The sequence below is a fragment of the Electrophorus electricus genome, chromosome 6, assembly GCF_013358815.1.
Source record: "Electrophorus electricus isolate fEleEle1 chromosome 6, fEleEle1.pri, whole genome shotgun sequence".
In the NCBI taxonomy this organism is placed as follows: domain Eukaryota; kingdom Metazoa; phylum Chordata; class Actinopteri; order Gymnotiformes; family Gymnotidae; genus Electrophorus; species Electrophorus electricus.
In genome coordinates this window covers 24,686,412-24,710,943 of record NC_049540.1, presented here as the reverse complement: position 1 = coordinate 24,710,943, position 24,532 = coordinate 24,686,412, and the positions used below count along the sequence as shown (strand labels likewise).

The 24,532-nt window shown below is 38.1% G+C and overlaps 4 protein-coding genes across 6 annotated transcripts; 3 read left to right on the top strand and 1 right to left on the bottom strand.

Moving 5' to 3' along the window:
- Nucleotides 1-111: 111 nt before the first annotated feature.
- On the top strand, nucleotides 112-7,750 carry helq (helicase, POLQ like). 2 transcript variants are annotated; one of them, XM_026999421.2, is made up of 18 exons: nucleotides 112-648; nucleotides 785-1,391; nucleotides 1,679-1,857; nucleotides 1,978-2,178; nucleotides 3,170-3,242; nucleotides 3,327-3,424; nucleotides 3,522-3,620; nucleotides 3,706-3,851; nucleotides 3,936-4,175; nucleotides 4,391-4,532; nucleotides 4,775-4,879; nucleotides 5,012-5,222; nucleotides 5,414-5,571; nucleotides 5,736-5,834; nucleotides 6,045-6,218; nucleotides 6,413-6,526; nucleotides 7,292-7,426; nucleotides 7,568-7,750. In XM_026999421.2, the coding sequence occupies exons 1-18, from the start codon at nucleotides 433-435 to the stop codon at nucleotides 7,649-7,651; spliced, it is 3,081 nt and encodes a 1,026-aa protein (XP_026855222.2). In that variant the 5' UTR covers nucleotides 112-432; the 3' UTR covers nucleotides 7,652-7,750. The 2 variants fall into 2 exon arrangements, with proteins under 2 accessions (XP_026855222.2, XP_026855223.2); XM_026999422.2 differs by lacking the exons at nucleotides 112-648; nucleotides 785-1,391 and adding an exon at nucleotides 1,399-1,497.
- Nucleotides 7,751-7,996: 246 nt separating this feature from the next.
- Nucleotides 7,997-12,894, top strand: hpse (heparanase). Its single transcript, XM_026999363.2, has 12 exons — nucleotides 7,997-8,333; nucleotides 8,476-8,621; nucleotides 9,459-9,587; nucleotides 9,751-9,924; nucleotides 10,126-10,297; nucleotides 10,448-10,495; nucleotides 10,709-10,802; nucleotides 11,328-11,434; nucleotides 11,584-11,698; nucleotides 11,980-12,104; nucleotides 12,208-12,360; nucleotides 12,470-12,894. The coding sequence occupies exons 1-12, from the start codon at nucleotides 8,092-8,094 to the stop codon at nucleotides 12,624-12,626; spliced, it is 1,662 nt and encodes a 553-aa protein (XP_026855164.2). The 5' UTR covers nucleotides 7,997-8,091; the 3' UTR covers nucleotides 12,627-12,894.
- A 199-nt stretch (nucleotides 12,895-13,093) lies between these two features.
- Nucleotides 13,094-14,414, bottom strand: LOC113570755 (myosin light chain 5-like). The gene is made up of 6 exons (XM_026999366.2): nucleotides 14,321-14,414; nucleotides 14,157-14,232; nucleotides 13,940-14,044; nucleotides 13,685-13,763; nucleotides 13,523-13,571; nucleotides 13,094-13,442 (listed from the first exon to the last, which is right to left on the bottom strand). Exons 1-6 carry the CDS (start codon nucleotides 14,354-14,356, stop codon nucleotides 13,341-13,343), a joined length of 447 nt encoding a protein of 148 aa, XP_026855167.1. The 5' UTR covers nucleotides 14,357-14,414; the 3' UTR covers nucleotides 13,094-13,340.
- Nucleotides 14,415-17,612: 3,198 nt separating this feature from the next.
- On the top strand, nucleotides 17,613-23,020 carry btc (betacellulin, epidermal growth factor family member). Of its 2 annotated transcripts, none has more exons than XM_026999365.2 (6): nucleotides 17,613-17,940; nucleotides 18,442-18,546; nucleotides 19,456-19,573; nucleotides 19,873-20,019; nucleotides 20,571-20,698; nucleotides 22,189-23,020. In XM_026999365.2, exons 1-5 carry the CDS (start codon nucleotides 17,901-17,903, stop codon nucleotides 20,695-20,697), a joined length of 537 nt encoding a protein of 178 aa, XP_026855166.1. In that variant the 5' UTR covers nucleotides 17,613-17,900; the 3' UTR covers nucleotide 20,698; nucleotides 22,189-23,020. The 2 variants fall into 2 exon arrangements, with proteins under 2 accessions (XP_026855166.1, XP_026855165.1); XM_026999364.2 differs by having other exon boundaries at nucleotides 17,615-17,940; nucleotides 20,568-20,698.
- Nucleotides 23,021-24,532: the final 1,512 nt, after the last annotated feature.

Sequence of the window (24,532 nt, the reverse complement as noted above, 5' to 3'; positions counted from 1 at the left end):
ATTTAAAATGCCTTAAGATGTATGTAGTGAATTCCGACAACATGAGGCAAATGCCGGCTCTGAATTGGACAGCTGTCTTTTTTTTTAAGTCTTGCTTCCAATAATAAACCAGCCGATAGCTCGACAACTTAGTCTAACTAGCTAGCTGCTTAGTTATCTAGCTATTCAGCCTATGTTGCTCGTTTGAGAATTCAATGTGTTTCTGCAATGTCATTAAGAACTTAAATGTTGTAGCTAGTACTACCATGGGTCACTCGGACTCCCGAGCTAGGCACATAGGTACGATGTGCTATCTTGAATTGCTAAATTTACTTTTAGACATGAATTTGCCAGCCTGAGGCTACAGGCTAGTTAATAGCTGAGTAATGGAGGTATCGCTGCACAGTAGTAAGCTAACTTAAACAACGCTATATAGCTAGCTAGTATTTATGAATGCCATCAGGTATGAACACAGACGTGGACAACACCTGTGACATAGTTGTGAAACGTAACTCTTGGTCTTCCAAAAAGAGGACTAGGGACGGAATGAGGAGTGATTTCACTCCAGCTAAGAAACGCGCGAGTGCCTTACTCGGTAAATGTCATCCGAATGCTGAGCAGAATGCTGTACCTCAGATGACGGAAAAGGAAGACACAGTCAAAGAGCAGGTAGCATGCACACCCAATCATATATTGCCTAATAATTTACATAAAATGACTTATGCAACAGTTTTTTTTTTCATTTATAATAAGCCGTTTGTTACAGGATTGGGGGAAATAACTTTCATGCAATTGTTTTTTTTAGTACTACAGTGATAATGAAGATCTTTTTGATGGCTATGACAGCATCATGGATGACTCCTCCTTCCTTGCTAAACTTGAGGATGTGGAACAGAACATAGAGGAACATGAAAACAGTTGTTTGGCCCAACAGACTGCTAAAAGCATTAAACACTCTTGTGAGGATGATCTCACTGATTCTGTTTTAACAGAGGCTTTTCATGATGCCTCACTAAGGGAATTTCCAGCCTCCCACACTGTATTTCAGCGAGACGTGTCAAACATCAAAATTCCCACTCTCGGCATCGTGAGCACATCCACCCCAGATGTGAAACAATCAAAGCAACCTGCTATTTCTACAAATACTTATATAGATAGCAACAAATCAGCACCAAAGGCTAGAAGAAGCATGACGGATCAGTTGAAGAGAGCAATGCTGGAAAATGCAGCCTCGTCTAACAGGATCTCCAAGACTGTTCTGCAGAAGGAAGCTGTGATGAGTGAAGAAATTAATGTTGCCATGCAGGCCATTGAATCTGTTTCCATGGAAGGGGACCTTGGTCCTTTCTTTGGCCTTCCATCCAAAGTCAAGGATTTGATCTTAAGACTGAAGGGAATCCAGGACTTGTATGGTGATTAATTCACAGTCTGTACATGTTATATCCTGTATATCAGTCTTCATTCCAGTCCTTAGGGAACCTTTAGTAACTGCTTGGGAGTTTTTTCAACCTGACTCAGGTATTTAGTGATGAAGACCCTTCATCAGTAGACTTTTTTTGGGGGGGTGGGGGGGTAGCTAGAGTAATGCATAAACGCAGATTGGCTAGGGCTATTATGGACTGGGCCATTACAAGACCATTACAATAAATCAATAATGTAATCAGTAATATTAACTGACAGCATTTTCCCTCTGTTTTAGAGTGGCAAAAGGCATGTCTGAGCTTGGACTCAGTGATACAGCGAAGGAATCTTATCTACTCTTTACCAACTAGTGGTGGGAAGACCCTGGTCGCAGAGATTCTTATTCTCAAAGAGATTCTTTGTCGAAAGAAGGATGCAGTTCTTATCTTACCATATGTATCCTTGGTGCAAGAAAAGGTAAATAAAATAGTGGGGACACTTCATACTGGAAAAACCAGTGAAGATCCTTAAGAAATTTTAAATGCATGACTTCCGGCCATTCATATACTGAATACTGATTAAATGTGTTTTCTTTAGGTTCGAGGGTTGTCTAGTTTTGGTATCGAGTTGGACTTTATGGTGGAGGAGTATGCTGGGAGTAAAGGAAAGTTCCCTCCAGTGAAAAGAAGAGCCAAGAATTCTCTTTACATCACCACAATTGAGAAGGGCCACAGCCTTGTTAACTCACTGATCGAGACACACCGACTGGACAATATTGGGCTGGTTGTTGTTGATGAGGTTGTGATCAGTGATATGATTTGCTTATTCATGTTTGAGCGCTTTTGTTTTTGCAAAAGGGATATATATTTTAAATCAAATACTCAACCAACCTCCCCTTTAGTCAGTATACTTAGTACAACACGTACTATGGAATATCTTAAACTTCACATATTCACTCTGTAAGGCAGATGCTTTCCTGACTAGAGTGGGTGACCTGGCCCCCAAACATATACCCCTTTTTACCTCTCTGTAGTTCTTGCAGTCTTCACCTTGCTAAGTCTAGAACTAGTTAACTTTTAGTTAGTTGCTTTATAGTAAAACTTTTTAAAACAGCTTTCCAATACGCAAGAATCACAGCAGCCACCAGCATGATAATCCAGCATGGTTTATCTGATAATGAGCAGGATGAGCTGCAGGTTAATCTCCCCTCCTTTTCCAACCCAGCCCAAGGGCCTCTAGTTGCTGGACACAGTATCTGCCCATTCCACATGAGAAATAGCTACATCATGGGCCAATTTTAAAGGTGGTTCTTTGAGGAAAATGCTCACTGTTCTCTCATAAGGGTCAGATATGTCCCATATTACATGTACCAAGTGAATGAAAGGAAATGCAACGTTATGCATATAACCATTGTTCCCTGAACAAGGGGAATAATGTACAATACATGCTTCTCCTCATCTTTGTACTTGGAGAAGAACAGTGTTGGAACTAGGGAGATGCATGTAGCAAAGGGTTACACGTGTGGGGGTGGAGTCACCCACCCTCAACACAAGGCAGCATCTGCATTACAGGTGTGGATGATTCATCCAGACATGCAAGACATGATTTCCCATAGTGCTTAGCTTCTCTTCGAGGAATGGTGGTTAAATGCCTAATGTTGTGTTTTTCTTCTCAGTAATACATTTGTCACTGCAATTTTAAGATGATAGAATTCTTAGAGTAGTGATTATGTAATGAGTCTGGGGTTTATGATGTGCTATAAATGATCTATTTATAAACTTCCTCTCAGCTCCACATGCTTGGTGATGGCAGCAGAGGGGCAGTTCTAGAAATGACTTTGGCAAAAGTGAAGTATGTCTGCAGTAAGTTGACCTACCAAATCCTCTTTAATATTCTCATATTTTTAAATGATTTTAGCATTCAACAAATGTTTGTGTTCTTAACAGAGGGGACACAAATCATTGGAATGAGTGCAACCTTGGGCAACGTTGGAGATCTCCAGAAGTTCCTAAGTGCTGAAAACTACACTAATGACTTCAGACCTGTAAATATCATGGTTTTAAGTAATTAACAACTTTTTGTGACAACAGCAAAAATAAATGTCAACTAGAAGTAACATATCCTGCACTTTGCTTTGTCAGGTCCAACTGAAAGAATATGTGAAACTGAGGGACAGTATATATGAAGTTAACCCTAAGGAGGAAGACGGCCTTACATTCTCTCGACTTCTGTCTTTTAAGGTAGATGAAGTCAGTTTGGGGTGAACAAGCAGGTTTAATTTACGTGACCTTCTTTTATTATTTTTTTAATTATGATTTCTTTAAGTACTCCAGTGCAATGCAGAAGGTGGATCCAGATCACATTATTGCTCTGGTTGCTGAAGTAATACCACAGAAGTCCTGTTTGATTTTCTGTGCCACTAAGAAGAACTGTGAAAATGTAGCTGGTATGATTTGCAAGTATTTGAATAAGTAAGTATTTCATTTAAAAATATATTTTAAAACAGTACCTTTTTAATTTCAAATGTTAAAGCACTGTACTATAAATATTTTCAGAGACTTCCTAAAGCACAGGGAGCCAGAGAAAGCTGCACTCCTGGCTGAGCTAAAGGACAGTGGAAGTGGCTGTCTATGTCCCGTGCTGCAGAAGACTGTGCCCTATGGCCTGGCATACCATCACAGCGGTCTGACCAGTGATGAGAGGAAGCTGGTGGAGGAAGCCTACTCCTCAGGGGTGCTCTGCCTCCTCACCTGCACCTCCACCCTGGCTGCAGGCATCAACCTGCCTGCCTGCAGGTCAGAGGCATTTAGATGTCATCTAGTCTTGCTGGATTTCTGCAGTTGTGGATAACAACACTCTTTTTTTCAGTTAATGTTAGATGTCAGTGTGGCCTACTGTCAACATCATGGCAGTTATGATATAATTTGGAGGACATCCATAGGAATGCTGAGTTTGTTTATTTAACAGTCACTGTGTTTGGTAATCTTAATCTCTTGTGTATGTACCAAAGGGTTATACTCCGCTCCCCTTATGTGGGTGCAGACTTCTTAAAGAGGAGTCAGTACAAACAGATGGTGGGAAGAGCAGGACGTGCTGGACTTGATTCAGTGGGTGAGAGTATCCTCATCCTACAGGACAAAGACAAAGACAAGGTATATATCAGCAGCCCTTTTGTAGCTGTCCACACAAACCACAATGCATCATTCACAGAAAAAGGTATGCAATTCCATACATGACCTTCAAACGTTGGTCTCTGCTTGGTCTTTTCACCAGTTTTGCTTCAGTGCAACTTGCAATATTGCCATTCAGTAAAAGATGGAAAGATATAATTTTGAAGATATCCTGCCACTAAAAACTCAGATACTGGGCTATACTGTACACTGTTTGTTGTTAGGTTAAGAACCTAGTGTCTGCACCAATGGAGACCTGCTACAGCAACCTTCTGCATGACGGGAATAGAGGTCTTCTAAGTCTCATCCTTTCCCTCATCGGCCTTAATGTAAGAGGTTAGCTGTTTATCCCACAAAAGTCTAGAAGTCTGTCTGTAATTTAACCTTCTTAAGTCAGTCCACATGTCCACCTAATGGCCCACAGCATCAGAGGTGTAATGCAATCATGGTTTTCATTTCAGGTAACCCAGACTGTGGAGCAGGTGCTGGGTTTCATGTCTGGGACGTTACTCAGTGTGCAAGAGGTTCAGGTTTGTCAGCAGAAAACACTTAAGGAGCTCATACAGGAGTCAACAGAAATACTGAAACAAAAGGGTCTCATTGAAGCTTCTTCATATGTGCCTGATAATGCTATTCTGCAAATCACCAGGCTTGGCAGAGCAACATTTAAAGGTGAGACTTCAGAGTGCATGAAAATATTTTAGTTTGCAATATTTAAGATTTATTTTGGCTTGTGTTTTTAATGTAAAAATTCCACTTAAAAATGAACTATTCATATAACATAAACAGTTAAATGTATAGTGCATTTGAGTCACCACTACATCTGCTTCAAGCATTCTTTTTGTTTCTTGTCCCTTCTACAGGTTCTATACATTTAAGCTATTGTGATGTACTCTACAAAGATTTGTCAAAAGGTCTGGAGGGTTTACTGCTCAATAGTTTCATGCATTTGGTCTATCTGGTCACCCCTTACGACATGGTTTCCCTATGCAAGCCAGACTGGATGATATATTTTAGAGAGGTGAGAGGCTTGCAGTCTTGGACTTAATTTAATTTCTTTGAACTTCTTTAGAATAAAAAAAACCCCAGCTATTTGATGCATTGCTTTTAGGTATAGTATTCGTAAATTGATTTTGGGTCACACCTGAAAATGTTTTGTTTGTTTGTTTGTTTAAATCTAAATAGTTCACAAAGCTGTCTGCTGCTGAGCAGAAAATCGCAGCAGCTCTCGGTGTGCCCGAGAGCTTTGTGGCTAGAAAAGCAGCTGGACAGAGTGTGAGAAAGGTATGTCTAGATTCATCATCTGCCACTCTGTTCTTAATATGCCTTTTCTTTGTTACTCCTAAAGCAGGAAAATATTTCCAGTCTTAAATTCATGAAAACAGCAGTTAACCTAGCTGGGCTAAAAGCCATTAGAGTCTGGCAAACCTTCATTAGAATGTAGGTTATCATTACTGCATCTTTCCTCCTGATTGTCTCTCGTGTGCATCTTAGTGTGTGGATGCTGTGGTGGTGACTAGGCTGTACTTGGCTCTGGTGCTTTATTCCTTGCTGAGGGAGACCACCCTGTGGAACATCTCTGACAGGTTCCAGCTGACCCGGGGTTTTGTCCAGGCTCTTCTCAGTTCCGCCTCAGCCTTCTGCTCCTGTGTGCTGCACTTCACCGAGGTCTGATCAGAGCACATTATAGCCCCCTGACATAACACTGCATTTATTACATCAGCCTTAGTCTCCACATCATCTTTTTGTAATTTTGCTGGCAACTCCGCATTGCCTTTGCAGGCTCCATAATAAACTTTTGGCTTGTGAATGTGACTTCGGTGAGGATCTGTACACATTTTAGTCTCGACTTGCCCTTGCAGGAGCTGGAGGAGTTCTGGGCCTTTAAGGCCCTCCTCACCGAGCTGACCCGTAGGCTGACCTACTGTGTGCAGGCCGAGCTCATCCCCCTGATGGAGGTAGCCGGAGTGATGGAGGTGTGTATCGGATCTCATCACCTCTCCTCAGGAAACAATAACATCAAATTCTACACTCTACCATCTCCTCTGACATAAAGAGTTTCCTAAACAGCATGATTAATAATAATAATAATAATAATAATGATGATGATAATGGAACTGTCATACTTGAATCAGATGCAAAATAAAATGTGCACAGTAAAGGGAAGTGAACAGTAGTTACGGAGTCTGTGTCCTCTACAGTAGGAAAGTACCATCCATATCATGCACATCATTGCGCTAGTAATAACTGCACGATCATTCGCTCTAAACATAGCTCAGAAAGCTAGGGTAATGGATAAAAGTGATGATTGTGGCTGGTGTGGCGCTGTCTCATTTCCAACTGGGCTGAACTTCAATGAAAAGTTTGAAACGACTCATACTGGAACATGAGCACGGATTCCATGGGTAAGGATTCTGTCTGAAAAAAATGCAGCAGAAGAGTGGCATACTAAATGTGCATTAATGCCAAGTATAAACAGGGCCTGCGTGATGTCTTTTCCAATGAGTGCTTACTAAAGGATTACTTACTCATAGTGGTTTGCGTAAGTGGAAGTGAAACTTCACTCTGGTTTTATATACTTTGGCTAAAGAGTCTATAGATTCAATAACGAGTGTTTCTGGATCCATACATGTGTAATGAGAAAATGGATCAGGTAGTATTGGTGAAATCATAACACATTCACTAACACTACTATACTAAGTGCTTATAAAGGATATATCTTGTCTGTTTTAATTTTTCAGTTCCGAGCCAAGCAGCTGTACAATGCTGGGTACAAGACACTGGCTCATCTTGCCAATGCTGACCCAAATGTTTTGGTCAACAGTATGGAGAACCTCTATAAGAAGCAAGCCAATCAGATTGTATCCTCAGCAAAAGTGAGTAGGGGGCGGATCGGTAGTGGTGGGTATTTGTTTTTGGCGAGTGTGTGTAAATGTCAGTGGCAGAATTGTAAACAATGATTTTGTCCAGTTGCTTAGTGAATGAGTGGGTACTAAATCTCATGTGAACTGTTTCAGATGCTGTTACAGGAGAAAGCAGAGACGCTACAGCAGGAGGTGGACGACCTGCTCATGTTACCTAATGACCTCCCGTCTGTCTAACATTTGTCTTTTATGTAATTTAATGTGTATATTGTTTTACCGTTCTGTATCAGTGCTAGCCCATGTGGCTAAATTAAAATACGAAAAAAAGTAAGCTTACTCTAGTTTCTCGAGATTTTTTATTGCAAGAGCGCCTAGTGAATAAATATAACTGTGAATCACATTCTGTACCTACTTTTTTTTTTATCGGCACTTAGCTTGTGCAACAGTAGATTCTCGTTTTTATGGATGCCGTTTTCAGTTGTGGAGAGTTCAGTCCCAACCTATACGGAACAAACACGCACCGGTGGTTTGTAGACTTTCGTTCTACCCATATGAACTCAAATAACTAACAGGAAGTAAGTCTGCACTTTCGACTATTTAAGTCAAAACCTTTTTCCTCGCCATATTTAGTAACAGGCAAAACAGTACGGATGTAGTCTAGGGCTTACAACGATAAGATGGGACAACCTGGAGCCATGAAGTCCTCGGGGGCATTGGCTCCGTTAGCCCTATTTAGTACTCTACTTTTTCTCGCACTTTATGCCAAGACGGTCCTAGCGTTGTTTCTTGCAGAAGATTTTGAATCTGTAAGCCTTGATATGAATGTTCACAGTGTGCACAAAAGAGTGAATGAAAGATTCCTCTCAGTGACTATAGATGCGAGTTTAGTGGCTGAAGAGAGGTTTATGTACCTTCTTGGGTGAGTGTTACTTATCCTGACAGTATTTTGCTGCTTCGGCGTCACAGGTTACGAAGTAAACTCAATATTATATATTCAGCATGTTTTGATGACTTCTTTAATATAATAAAGTTCTCTTTATGTGCTATTCCTGAAATAACAGGTCACCAAAACTAAGAGCTCTTGCAAAAGCCTTGACTCCAGCGTTTTTACGATTCGGCGGAACTAAACAAGATTTCATGAAATTCAACCCGCAGAGTGAATATTTGTCATCAAAGAGCAATAGCAGAAAGTCTGTTCATTATCAAGGTATACTTTTTTTTGTCGTCGACGTCAGAGCTGTGGTGCGTTTGTCCTACTTTGTCCATATGTTCAACCGAGGAGCATATGTATACTGTTTATCGATTTGTGTTACCTTGTGGGAATATAATACCCCGGGTGTTTTTGCGCTACTTTTCCGGATTTTCTGTCGTGACGTTATTGGAAAGTTCTGCCAAAGGAAATAATCCTACAGGTGGCACAGTGTGACAGAAAATGCCCTTTTAACAAATGAACAAAAAACTATAGGCAGATCAATACTCCCAGTGTTAGTATAAAAGGAAGGACAATTAGCATAAAACAGAAAGTAAAAATTAAACTTTTTTTTTTTGTGCCAGACTATTTTAAACAGATGTACTGTACGATTATCAGTTTCTTTATAATGTTGTGTTGGCTATATTGGTGGGTATTTGGTGTGGTCAGTGTTGAATATATTGGGTATTTGGTGTGATCATTGTTACTGCGGGAAAGACATTGTGTGAGTGCTTAGTAATGCAATGGTTATGAGGTTGTGCACATGTATGTTGGACCGCTAGATTTGTAGGATGAAATGTTAGAATGCTTGTTTATGGTCATATGATAAGATGACAATTACAGCATGATTCCAGTTTGGCTGTAATAAGACAATATTCACAAACTCCCCATCTGCAAAACTATTCTATTGACCACATACAGGGAAAAATTGCAATGTATTTAGTTATTCTTGACTTGAGTAGCTAACTCTGATCATAATCTATAAGGGCATAATCGTAGTCTGCATTTTTTTTTTTTTTTTTTTTTTACGATACTTACAAACGTGTTGGGAAAAACTGCTTTTACTTTTCATAGGGTATTCATGTGACAGATTTGAGCTGCCTCCATTGTTAGAAGATAAACTGAAGCAAGAATGGACACTACAAACATCACTCTTGCATCAGGAAGAACTGCAGAGAAAATATAAAAAAGTAAAGTTCTCTGGTAAGCAAGTTAATTCTGTCACGACTGAGTACATACAAATGTGTACTTTTCTAGTGTAACCGATGTAGCCCACTACATCCAGTTTTCCTCCATTTTATAGGGCCTATTGTGTTGAATGTGGTCATGTTAACATGCAAATTGCTATATTTTCATGGTCTTACAGAATATGCTGTTGACCTGCTCTACTCCTTTGCAAACTGCTCTGGACTGGACCTGATCTTTGGTTTGAACGCACTACTCCGAACGCCTGGAAACACCTGGGACAGCCAGAATGCTGAGGTGCTAACGAGCTACTGTGAATCCAGACACTACGTCATGTCCTGGGAGCTAGGCAATGGTCTGACTTTGGATGTTTGTTTTTTTCCTCTGACTTCTATCTTTGAAGAGTTCTGCAATCAATAGATATGTTTCAATCAGTTGTTTAATAAAAAAATTTTTAAATAGGTAACTCTTTGTGGTGTTGGCCATGAGTGATTTTTTTTTTTTTTTCTGTTAATATTGGAGCCTGATATTGCTCTACAACTTAATGTTTCCCCAGAGCCCAATAGCTATGAGAAGAAGGCAGGAATCAGAATAGATGGCCACCAGCTGGGACAGGATTTCCTGCATCTTCGAAACATCCTACAGGAGTCTAAACTCTACCACTCATCAGGGCTCTATGGACCAGATGTTGGTCAGCCACGAGAACACCACAAAGATATACTCACAGAGTAAGAGGCTAATAAATTGGTCAAAGCAGATATTGATGGTTTTGTTTTAGAATTTTTTTTTTAATTTAAAATCTCAAAGTCCCAGATTGTTGTTAGAATGAAGACCTGATAATCACTTGTAAAATTAAGTCAGTGGTATGTTTTTTATAGGTTTTTAGAGACTGCAGCTGATGCCATTGATGCAACAACCTGGCACCAGTATGTGCACTACAAATCATATGCCTCCTGAATGAGCAAGCAGAATGCCTGGTCTTGTTCTTGTACATGATTATACATGGAATGTCTAGTCTGTGCTCTTCAACGGTTCTATAATTATATAAATGCAACACCTAGTAGGTTTCTCTATAAATAAGCCTTTGCCTGATATTTTACCTTATATACCATATTTGTTTATTTTTCCTTGAATACTAGCTATTATGTCAATGGTAGAGATGCATCTTTGGAAGATTTCCTAGATCCTCAAGTCCTTGATACACTGGCTGTCAAAACTAATGAGGTCCTTGAGGTAATTGTATAATTTTTAGTATGTTTTATGTCTTGTAGTTGATTAGAACACTGTCATGGCTTTAATGGATTTTGCAGTTGTGGTCTGTAAGTAATTGGACAGTGTAACATCTATAATTGAGTCTACACCCTTTAGCTGTATTGTACATGAACACTTGTGCATGAATAATACAATGACACAGCTGGCCAAGAAACAACTCAGGCATTTGCCCAGTTTCTTCTGTCTCCTCAAAGACTGACCATGTAAAAAGACATTAACATTCTTATATGGATATAGATGTGAATACCCCTTTTAAATTAATGATGATATTGTATACCCCACCGGCACAGTTTCACATTAAATTTAAGTATGATGGATTACAGACTCACAACCAACATTGTCACTGTTCAGTTGCTTCTAGACTCCACTGTATTTTCTTATCACAGTGCAGTGCAGATGTGCTAATATCAATATAATTCAAACATAACAGCATGCTTAATGGTAACAGATGTTATGTTATTTACTGCTGTATTCATTTTTGTGCAGACTGTGCTTTCTGTGTCTCCTATGAAGAAAGTCTGGCTTGGAGAGACGAGCTCAGCATATGGTGGGGGTGCAATGGGCCTCTCAGACACTTTTGTTGCTGGATTTATGTGAGTAAATGTTCTAAATGACTTTCTGTACTTATTCTAACATTACTCAACATCTTATCAGTTATAATCTTTTCTTTTAAATTAAGGTTGTAGTTCAACACAGCAACTGACATGAAAAATATTTTCCGAAACTATTTTGTTTGCCGAAGGTGGCTGGATAAACTTGGACTTGCTGCTAAGATGGGTTTGGATGTTGTCATGAGACAGGTGTTAATTGGTTCTGGTACATACCATCTAGTAGATGATAATCTCGATCCACTTCCGGTATGTTTTATGCATTAGTCAAAAATGAATGCCATGTCCTTTGTGTGTATATTCTATATAGAGAATCTACAAAATATGAATCCTCCTGATTGTTTAGATTAAGATCTAATACTCCTGATTAAGTTTGTATATTAGGCAGTTTTCTTCCTGCCCTCATCCCAGTATCCATATTAGCTATGGCTGGCTGTATATAGTAGTGTTCAAAGTGTTTCTCACAGTAAAATCCAGTGGTTATCTTGCTATAATCATATCAGCCCACTTACCCTGAGACTTCATGGCAGGATTACTGGCTGTCAGTGCTGTATAAGAGACTTGTAGGACCTGAAGTTCTGAAAGCAGGAGTTCTCTCGAATTCGGTGCCAAAACGGCTGTTACGGGTATACCTTCACTGCACTAACAGAAACAGGTACTGAATTTAAACATGTGCTAGGTTCTCCTGAGAATGAATGAACAACCACTTGTTTCAAAAATGAAAAAGAAGGAAATTATTGTGAAACATTTCTTCTTAGTTCAAGTTATAGACAAGGAGCAGTTACCTTGTTCACCCTAAACCTAAGCAAACATCAAATCAACATCAGTTTGCCAGCCCGCATTTCCAACAGCAGCATTAAGGCTTTTGTGCTCCAGTCAGCAGAGCCAGGGGAAAAGGGGCTGTATTCCAGGTACAGTTGACTACACTCATTTTTTCCCCATATTAGTATTCTTGCACTAGGTCTGGTTGGTCTTGATTGAAGTTGATATGATTTGAGGTGAATTCTTTTTAATCTCCAGGGCTATCAAGCTGAATGGAGCGCTTCTCAAGATGGTTGATGAGCGAACACTCCCTCCTCTTAGTGGAGCAGAGGTGCCTCTCGGGGAACCTCTCAAGCTGCCTGGACTGTCTTTTGCCTTCTACATTCTGCAACAAGCCCATGCTGCTGTTTGCTGACAGCATCTGGGAATATGACCTTATCAGAAATTTGTAGCTGGTCTGGCTTTCACGTCTGAGGAAAATTGGTTAAAGAGCTTGAAAGTTTCAAACTTGATGTATATTTTTGCCAAATAACCTTAACCTTCAACTATGTGATTGTTTTATTTATTTATTTTCTTCTGAAAGACTTTAAAAAAGCTTATCACAGTGCAATTTAAGAAAGAATGTAAATGTTTTGTTAATGAGATAAACACTGGATTAGTTATTACCTTAACAGAATTAAAATTACATTTATTATTATTTTATATTTTATTATACAATTTGACAGATGAATTTGAATTTCAGTATTTGTTTGTTATACTGTTTATATTTGTTATACTGAATATGATCTCTACACAATAAAATTATAATTGGTTTTCTGTAACATGTGTTCCTGAAGTCCGTGAACAGCAACATTCAGTGTCTGATATTTGTCATTTGTATACTTATTTTTCAGATTTTCATGATTCCAGTAACAATATTGGCCAGTCCTTTCATTTTCATATATACTTACAATGGTTTCTTCTATCCATGAAACCTCTTTTTTTGGGAAGCTCAGCAGAAGAATCTCAGGCATTTCTCTCATTTTAAGGAATAAAGTGGAAAAAAGTGGCACACTACTGATTTTTATTAGATGATGACAGCATGAGTCGGCAGTATTAACAGTGATGTGCTGATCTCTGCTCACGGTCCTCACTCCTCCTTTTCCTCTCCATGTGTGATTATGTAACAGAGCGATTTGTAGTCCAGGTTTCCTGCTGAGTCGATGTTTGAGGACTGAAACATCTGACGTACCTTTGATTAAAACAATTAAGATGTGTTTGTGAAGATGGCACTAAAGCACATTTAAATGTCTGTATTTTTAAGTTTCTCACCTCTTCTGCACTAAACTTGTTTGCTTGTGTCATTAGGATGTGTTGTATTCTGGAATTTATAAAATGCCATTGATGAAATTTCAGTTTCACGTCTCAAGAAAAGATGCTAAATTGTGACTTCTTGAGCAAGTTTATGTTGAGAACTCAGCCATTAACACTTACTCATCTTTATGTACAAAGCCTTTTGCATCAGGATCAAACATCTTGAAGGCATTAAGCAGGGTATCTTCAGGATCAGTGCCTATATTCAGAGACATTCATAACCCATGTGATATGTTCTGTGAAGTACTGTGGCAGGAAAGGTATGCTCGTAGATACATGCATAAATAATACAAACAAAACCAAAATTATTATTATTTGCAACAGATTAATTGCAACTTTGACCTAGTTGCCATCCATACTCAATTTATAGCTTACCATGCAGTTTTTCTCCAAATAGATTAAGGAACATAGTGAAATTGACTGGACCAGTGGCTTCTTTAAGCATGTCTTCCAGTTCACTGTCTTTGACATTCAGTTTACCTGTGAGTAAGCGGTCATATTTCACTGGTTCTCATTTACATACAATATGCAATCTATGATACAAGGGTTTATGTATAGAAATCACGGATAAGGTACTAAAAGGTATACTAACCAAGAGATGCATATGTGTCTTTAAGATCTTCCTTGTCAATGAAACCGTCCCTATTTTGATCAATAAGTGTAAAAGCCTGTATTAAAAAAGAGATTTGACAAGTAGATAGTTTGGTTGGATTCTCATACTTGTTTTGTGTCATTTTGATAAAATAAAATTCTTACCTCCTTGAATTCCTGGATTTGAGTCTGCTCAAACATGGAGAAGACATTAGAGGAAGCCCTCTGGGCACGCTTGGCACCTCCCTCTTTCTTCTTGGTCTTCCTGCTGGCCTGAAAGGTGTAATCTGTTACTGTTAGTTATATCTGTTAGTAATCTGTTACTTCAAAATGTCCAATTATCTATAAAACTCATATTATGTAGACAAGGCTGTAACACTATATCAGTCAGTCCTCGATAATGGATATAATTAAACTATTTCTAGCTTAAGATAACCTCTTTAAAACCTACAAAGTCTTCATAAAAACATACCATCTTCCACAAATGCTGAGGCTAATGTTCAAATGTGTAACTAATGGGAGTGGAACCACTTAAATACTACAGCTGTCAGTGAAAGGGAGAGGCACGGAGAGGATGAATGGCATCATACACTGCCCAGCAGGGACGACTCTACTCCAGCAGGGACCATCAGGCAGGTCAAAGTACACCAAACATGGGCAAGTTGTCAGGCTAGGCCCCAGAAGTCCAGAAGCCAAATTAGTACTGTTAATTTGAACCTTTATAAAAGTGTTTGCTTTGTACTTAATACCTAAACAGGAAAATGGCAGTTCAAATGAAAACCACAATTTTTTCTAAATGGTTCAAATTTATGAAAGATATTTTATATGTAAGTGGCTATATTTTAAAGACTTGGTTTATTTAAAAATATTTAGTAGTAATAAGTTGAACTGTAGTTAATGTGGCAGTGAATTTAATGCAAGGTATTTTTTTAGCAATTCCAACAACATAAACATAAGAATTGCTAAACCATATGTTTTGATTTGTTTGAATACATGCAATATGTAAGGTCAATTTTTAACACGGTTGTTTAACGCTGCAGATTTTCCTGTGTTGATTGAACTGTTCTGTATGTAGAGGGGCCATATGTTTTGCTAATTTCAGCAGACCAGATAATTCCAGAGCATGGTGAGAACATTAATGCTGTCTAAAATTAGCCTCCAAAATGTGAATCAGACTCGAGAGATTTGCTATTTTAGTAAGATAATTATAAGACATCATTTGAAGTAGACAACTGTCAGGAATACATAGAGATCTGTGAGTTTTAGGAAATTCTTTCTCTGTGACATTTTAGAAACTATGGCATAATGATATCCATGATCAATGTTCAAATAATGTGTTAAAAATTATATATTCAATAAAAATTACAATCAAAGCAGTGAAACCAAGGCAACTTTATTTACACAGCACTTTTCATATTCAGTGGCAATTCAAAGGGTTTCACATAACAGAATAAAATTACATAGCTTATTACATCCCAAGATCCATTATTGCACAAAGAAAAAGAAAGAGGTTATATACATAAACAAAAGTATCGAATTAAATAGAAAATAAAATTAAACATAATTGATTAAAATAGATCAAATTACAAATGGAGAGGGTCAAAATAAGATCTGAATACACTAGGAACTAATAGAAATGTTAAAAATTAAAAGTACTATATTTAGAATTAAATTGTGTCTCCTTTTCGCACGTCACTTAATTAATTAAATAAATTGATTAAAGGAGCAATACATTTTTTTTCATTCAGAATTATTTCAATGATGATTCTTCACGTTATGAAACAGACATGATACTGATACACAGTGGCTTGGATATTTTGTAGATTCTATACTAAATCTGTTTCAAACATGGTCACCTCCATGAGGGGGCACCGGCTCTATGGGGCATAAACTTGTTCATTTGAGGACTGCAAAGCAATTTGATTCTTCATCTTGTGTGAGCTACATTTTATATTAAAATTTTTAAAATAATAATCACTTTCATAGATAATGTTTGTTAATTTTTGGTGGTAAAATTTACATATTGCTTCTTTAAATAATTGGGTTTCCATAACCTAGTGGCTTGTCCACTAGATGGCAATATTCCCATACTGTATACTCTCCATTAAGACTAAAAGTTGTCTTTCATTTCAAGTAATTTTGAATGATTATGATGCAAGAGTGTTCTTTGTGTTCAAGGTTAATTTGCAAACACATACAATTATTTAATACTGGGAAGAATATCACCTAATTGTTTGACTATTGTAAATATATGGACAATGTCACATACTATTCATCTAAATTATTTACATTTATGGTATTTAGCTGACACTTTTTATCCAAAGCGACTTCCAATTATGACCAAGTACAACTGAGGGTTAAGGGCCTAGCTCAGGGGCCCAAAAGTGGAAACTTGGCAGCGGTGTGGCTTGAACTAGCAACCTTTCGATTACAAGTCAAGGACCTGAACTACCGTTACCACCAATGAGTTGTTATTGTGTTATATACTGATTAATTTATACCAAACAAATGAGTAATAAATTCCAGCGCACAGTTCCTGTTCATAATATCTTTACATTTTGGACATTATCCGGTCCTCAATAAGGATTTTTGAGAAATACATTTACACTGAGATTTAATCTCAAAGAGCACGGCTAAATTGCATTAATGGCGAATTTACATTATCAAAATGAATTTATTGGTACTCTTGTTAATAATCAGGAATCTTTACTTCCATCCATTAACGTGATACTATAGTCTGAGTGGATGTTTTCACCTGGTACAGTGGTCAGTGCTAACTTTGGGATGGCACAGGCTGAAGGGCTCGTTGTTTGCCGTGGCCCTCGATAATGCCTGGTTTGTACCAGGGTTGCACACTCTTGGAGGTTGTGCCAGCCACACATCTCCTCAGTCTCATGGGGGAAAGCGTTCTGGCCGACTGGCCAACGAACACAAACACACACTCTGAACCGGGTGTTGTTTTTATTATGAGGCACCTTCTGGCTACAGCGCCGCGAATTTTCAGAGGTGGCCTAGAAAATCATGGACATATAATGTATTCATTATGTTTCAGAAGACAATTAAATCTTTTTTTTTTTTTTTTATTTTTTTTATTTTGAGACAAATAAATAAATTTTTTTGTGACTTTTAAAGTTACTGTATTCTGCGAGCAGTTATAGGTTATTACATGAATGGACTATGGTGATAAGTGTATGCAATGGCCAGGGGAAAATAAAATAATAAACAGATTAATTGTAGTACTTAATTAAGCTTGTACGTTTTATAGTAGGCTAGTTGATGCCAGTTTCGTAGAAGGCCAGATGCAGTCAATGAAACCCAGTGTACGACAGCTACTATATTGTTTGCTTATGTGTCACTTAAAGTTCATTTGCCCCTGATGTTGTTGCGGTTACCGCGCTTGTTGTTACGGTTATTAATAAATCGTTCGCGCAGTAGTGACCGCTCATATTCGGGTAGGCGGAAAGAAACCGTCCGGTACCGCCCCCTTGAATCGGTAAACCAACCTGAACCTGGCATGCTGTATCGTAGACAAGCTAAATAAACTAAGGAAAACAAGTCAGCCGTGTAATGTGTATGTAACTACGCACTTGAAGACGAGTTATAGGTGCAAACATAGAAAAGATTCTGGATGTACGCCGATGAAGACCGCAGTGGCCGGAACTGCAGTAGCATGTATGTCGTAGCGACTGTATGAAGAGATGACCTCGAGAATGAACTATTGATTTGGAGCCGTAGCAAATGACCGATGGACAAGACACACAAATTAATGTTGGGGATATTTACAGGTAAGAATCATTCAGCCTCCTAGCGAGAGAAAAGTCAGAAACATTACTTTCCATGTCTCCAAAGCACCCATTTTGCCAAGTATGCATTAGGAAGTCTCTGCTATTTTTGCATATGAATGACACTAGGAGGGAGTGGTTAGGCGCGTGAGTATGTTTGTCAGAATGCTGCTAATCTTCTTTGAGAACTTTCAGTTTTTTCATACTTAAGCTTAATCAGCTGTTTAGTTGTTATATTTAAGTTGTTCTATTTAACGTGCTGTTGATGTTAACAATTGTAACTTTAAAAATATATTTTTTTTTGTTATCCAGAGGCCTGAAAACAAAGGCTTTTGTTTAAGAATTGCCATAAATGTGTGTCAAAGCCCCACATAGATAGTTTAGTACATTATGGAATTTCTGTTGTGCTTTATTCATATTAAGAGAACAGATGCTTCAGGGTTTGTATGGATTTTTATTTATTTGTGTGCATCTTGCCACCTGTGTTTTTTTTTCTACCTGTAGTTGTTGCCCTATGCAAATATTCACAGGCTCAATGGAATGCCACAAAGGACACAATAAATAAGACTGTGTCCTGTGGTCCCCATGACAACAACAGCGACTGCGCAGGTAAATAATTCGGGCTTGCACCTCCCTGTAATTTCATTTCTAATTATCTGCCATGAACCAATAAAAGCAAGTTTAAAGGAAAACAATATCTCTAGCCTTGTGAATGAAACTATTGTGTACATGCTATCAGTTGCCATAGAACATGCTGAGAAAATATTCACAAGGAATTTAAAAGATAATGGTGAAAAATATTCAATGTCTTTGTTTTATAAGCCATCACAAGACACATATTTCAGATCAGTGCTTTTAAAGAAGCCTGATGTCAGGCAAAAAGAATGGGCTCATTTCACACACATCTTTACACAATGCTATGTATGCTGTAGACATGCTGTAGATAAATAAGATAAATTTTAGATTTGCAAAGGATTCTCGGTTAAGAACACTTCAAAGCATCTATATTGTGAGGTAATCTCCTGATGTTGAACAAGAATATCATGTTACATATGCTTGGGAGTAGTAACCAAATCCTACTCCATTCAACTTGTAAGTCATTCTGAAGGCATCAGGACTTCGAGTTTCAGAAGGCAGCTGAAATGCAGCTGGTTTGCTGCCACGCCCTTTAGCCACAGTAGCCTTTAGCGTCGTACAGTAACACACACACACACACACACACACACACACAAAAAAACAAAAAAAAACAAAACAAACACACACAAAGTCCATTTTGACAAAGACAGAAAGGTAATACTTTAATTTGACTCCACTGGTTATTTCACACCAAGCTGTCTTTTCAGTGTGAAAAGTAGTAGCAAAGATTGTGATTATCTTTCTAGTCTACTGATATCTCTCCTGGGGTAGAAATCTGGAGCAGTGGAAATGGAAATCTTTGGACTTTGCATTCATACACATTCAAAAGTAAGCTCTGCTCTCCAGTGTGTGTCTAATGCTAATTATTTCTGTCTTGAATAGATGAGAAGGATATTCACAGACAGAGTGGCCACTTTTCCAAGTGTCCTCAGGAGTATGAACACTTCTGCATCCATGGGACCTGCCAGTTTGTGCAGGAGCAGAACACTCCAGCCTGCAGGTAAGCCTTTGATCTGTCTGTCCCTTTCCTGCCAACAGGTCTGGCTTTAATTTGAGTCAGAATGTAGGAGCAAGTCTCTCTTGAGCATGTAGTTAGGTGCAGTGGTGGTCTTCTAAAGTCTGTTGTGGTTTTCAGTAATTTTTCCTTACAAAATAAATTATTTATGTCATAATCTATCATTATGCCATGCTACCTATTTATTATTGTTCTGTTCCCATGCCTACCCTATAGAACAGGGCTGATCATATTCTGGCTTCTTCTTCTCTACCATGGTGTTGAAATGTCTGGTTTTTATACAGATGTGAAAGTGGATATATTGGTTCAAGATGTGAATATTTAGACCTTGGCTGGCTGGTGGGAGATCGCAAGCATATAGTCATTGCTGGTGTTATAGTTGGACTGGTCTTTCTCCTTCTCGTCATTGTCTTCACATGCATCTGTGTACAGTGAGTGACAACTTTTTTCCATGAAAATATGTAGTACCATTCTGTGGTATAATTTCCAGTCTTGATCTATTTTTTTTGTATGTCTGCTTTGTTATGCCTAAAATGTAAGATTACATTTCTTCAAGAGCATTCTCTGCACATTTCCTTATTCGCATTCCAGTGAGTTAAAAAAGGTGTGGGCACCAATGACTGGAATGTAATCAGATCACAAAGTGCTATTTATGAGGCAATCTAGTACTGTGGCCAGATCCTTCTGTTGTGGGAAATGTCCATATGTTCTCTCTACACATGTTATAATGTTACTCCCATATTGTACAAATAATTGTATCACACTGGCCTCATAATCAGACTGAAAAGGGCGGGTGTGAAACCACTGTGTATTTATCAGATTGAACCAGTGAGATTGAACCAGTGACTATGCTCTAATAACATATGCTGGATATTAATATGAAGTTGTTATAAGGTGATTTGTACAGTTAAGGTGATTTATTAACTGAACTGTACACTAGCAACATAATGAAGAGTATTTCTGTACTTTCCTTTTTCAGTAGCAGACTGAAACTCTGTGGAAAAAAAAGAAAAAATGGAAAAAGGGATGAAGTGGAGAGGCTTAATACACTGAACCCAAACGAAGCTTCAGCTGTCCCTGCAGACACATCTGATACAAATACTGTATGAAGTGAGTATCTTCAAGATCCCTAAATCCTTGCATGTCCATGTGGCCATATGTATTTGTCCATTTAGTTCACCACCCAGTGCAATGCTAATAGTCTATTTGGTACCTGATTGTTCAGAGCCAATCATGACCCAATCATTGATCTGGATATTAGAATTGAATATACAAGCCATACCATGGCTAAATACATTAGTAGTGGTGGTGTTACTTTTAGGTAAAATAATTTTAAAAAGCATCATAAACCTCTGTGTGCTTCTAGTGGGGTAAGTCTTCAAATCTTGGCATCTATTAAGCTGAGCTAGGACCCATCTGTCAGATAAATCGGATGGTACACTGTTTCCACTCCTTAAATGGACAATGAATGTGATCTTCCCTGAGGTGGATCAAAAGCAGCAAGTCACTCTTGGAAGCTGTAAAAGGGCATGTGTGCATAAAGTCTCCAACCATAAAGCATGTCTGAGTTGGCGTACATTATTTGTGCATTGCTCACAGCTGGACTCTCTAGTGAAAGCTAAACCATACTGAAAGTCCAACTACCTCAGTAGGAACCAGAACTTGACCAGTTCTCCCACTCTTTTGTGGTTTTCTCAGCAAAAACTGCTATTAACAATAGGGCTTCAATAAATTTGATTAATATGACTGTTAATGCTGCGTTCTTCTTGTAGAGCTGTTGTGGGAACTCAACAGTAGCAAGTATAATTGCTAAATTTATGAAAAATCATGTGAGTAAACATCTTGGGTGCCTAGACAAAACAAACAAAAGACTCCCAAATAAAGAAAGTGCTGATTATGAAGAGCAAGTCATAGGAGTTCTGTTTAGCACGGCAGGGAAGTACTGGTCTAAAGATGGAAATCTCTGCAAAGCTTGGTTAAGTTTTAACCGTTTACTCAATGCTTGTTTACTTTATGAGGATCCAAGTGGATTCGACAGTCACTGATATTCAGCCATTCAGTATAGCAGATATTCAATGATATGAATGACTGAATGTGTTACAGTCACTAAAACATCTGTCTCTCTGGGATTAAGTAATGTGTAAGGGGGTAACTGGATTAAAATCTATCAGATACACCTTCTTTCTACAGTTGATTTACTTTCTACTTTGAACAAGAACCAAAAACACAATGGTTTATGCAATTAAATGGGTATTCTTATTAACATGTTTTATTATTTACCTGTGCAACTAGCTGTTATTCAGTGGCCACAGTCTGAGTTCCTTCCTTTAGAATACAAGCTCTATGACAATCCTTTATAAGCAGTCCTAGTAATAAGCAGCACTGATTCTGAGTATGCCTGAAAACTGGGTCTCACCTGTTCCTGATATCAGTCATTGGAGGTAGCTCAGACACATGTTTTCAAGTGTGTAACCCCTTTGAATTACTGTTAAGTACAATCACAATGTAGGTCACAATTATCGAAAATTATCATTGTAGCTTTTCTTGTGCTTCTCTATGCTGTGGTATCAGCCCAGATGTGTGTGTTGATTTGTCTCCAGGGCTGTGTGTAGCTGGACGACAAGGCTTGCTCCTGCCAGACAGGATGTTGGGCCGAGCGATAAATGAACCCAAAGGCACAAAGGAAAACAACTGAGCTGTTCTCCTCAGGTGTGCAGTTGAAAGTGGACTTTAAATGGCCCTAAGAGCTGTGGCGTTAGCCAGCCTTTGTGCACTGTTGCATAGTTCTGCCTATATGAGCTGACCGCCTCTCTGGCTCGAGAGCAGGGCCAACCATTACAGATAGGAGCAGGAGGGTAGACGTTTAGTTTAACTCTAAAATCAAACAGTGTCAGTTTTGAGTCCATCAGTCTCCCGTGGGTTGTGTGGAAATTTCTGAGGTTACTTCATATTACCATTGATCAATCATTCAGAAAATATAATAGAGGTATTATATCATACAGACTGGGCTTGCAACAAAAACAGATGTTATGGAGAGATGTCTTGAGACCCTCAGGGGCAAAGTGCAATGAAAACAGGCTTTAGATACGTCTTTCAGTAGCATATACCTCGTAGTCACTATTAATTATTACTGTAATTATTACTATTGGATTTCATGATGCTTGTATTTTTTTGTCGAAATGTTGAAGGACCAACAGTTTAAATCATTTTAGAAATTACTTTGATCTATTTATTATTTGGAATATGTCCTGAACAAAAAACAGCCTCAAAAGCTTTTTCTTTCTTTTTGTTAATATGTGTTAATATGCTGTGCAGTGACATTCATTTGTGGTAATCATTAATTCTTGTTTTGACAAAAATGTCCTAGGTCCTCTGTAGAAAGCTTTTTGTGAAAATATAACCTATCACAAATAAATCATTTGTTGTCACATATTTGCATACAAATGTGCATTTATTGTTTCTCACATCCCCCATATCAGTAGCAAGAACAAAAGTGTTGCTTCAGACACTGGTCTACATATTGTTACAAGGTGCAAAAAGACCTTGAAGTTTATATACATTTTCAGGTCAGTTCAGTTAACTGTTTCAATTCAGTCGACTGTTTCAGTTCAGTTAACTGTTCGGTTCAGTTAACTTTTCAATTAACTGTTTCAGTTCAGTTAACTGTTCTGTTCAGTTGACTGTTTTAGCTCAGTTAATTGTTCAGTTCAGTTGATTTTTATTTGGTTCAGAACTGGTTAAGCAATGGATTTTGATGCAAAATCTCTCAAAATTGGCTTTGTGCACCAAACTGAAATTTCCACACCAACATTTCTAGATAACTTCAAGGGTGCTGGAATTGGATTTTGATTGTTTGACCCTATTACAGAGGTAAATGACATTTACCACGCTGCTTTGTGTCCTAATTATGATGTTGCTACACTCGCGAGCACATCTTTGTTATTTAACCACAGTCATAACTGATAAAGCTTTGAAGTGCCATAGTTTCAAAGAGGTTTTATTGCTCTTAAGTCTTAGAAGTCTGAGTGCACTTATGCTGACCGAAAGCATTCGGCGTGATCAGCACAGCCGACCTCGTGTTTCACTTTGGCCATAAATAGCTAGATGACACTGATCAGAGCATGTCAGGAATCCTACATCTCTGTCAGCATTAACACATGCTACAGGCATGCTTCGCAGCCACTGCACCGAGGTTAACTGCATGTTACATCGTTCATGCAAATATTTAAAACCAGATGAGGATAAGGACTGCCCTGAATTTTACACAGACTTTATGTGTTCTGCATATATCATATGTATATAGACAGAAGTATCTTGGGACAGAAGAATCTCTGTCTGAAATGTCCTTTCTTTGGAAACCTTTGACTAAAGCCTCTGCAATTTTGAACATCTCTCTCTCTCTCTCTCTCTCTCTCTCTCTCTCTCTCTCTCTCTCTCTCTATTTATATATATATATATATATATATATATATATATATATATATATATATATATATATATATATATATATATAATATAATGTATGTATGTATGTATGTATGTATGTATGTAGTATTGTAATATAAAGTCTGTAATTGAATTCCTGTATGTACATGAGTACACTTGTACACATATGATGTATGCAGAACAAGTCGTCTAGTTATATCACCTGAAGGAAGGGATGACTTCTTAAGTAAAGGACATACTGCCATCTAGAGTTTGATGCAATGCATATTCAACTTCACCTTAAGTAATATGGAAAATAATAACACAGTTGTTCAAAGCTGAACTTCAAAATATAATAATCAAGAGAATAATCAAGGCTTTGAAACATGCACATATGTACATGTGCACCATTTTACTTTGGATTAGAGAATTTTTTAACTGAGTGATTTCCAAAGCAGTGAACCCATACTATGATAATGGTGGTCAGATCAGCATGACAGTATTAAATATAATATTTGG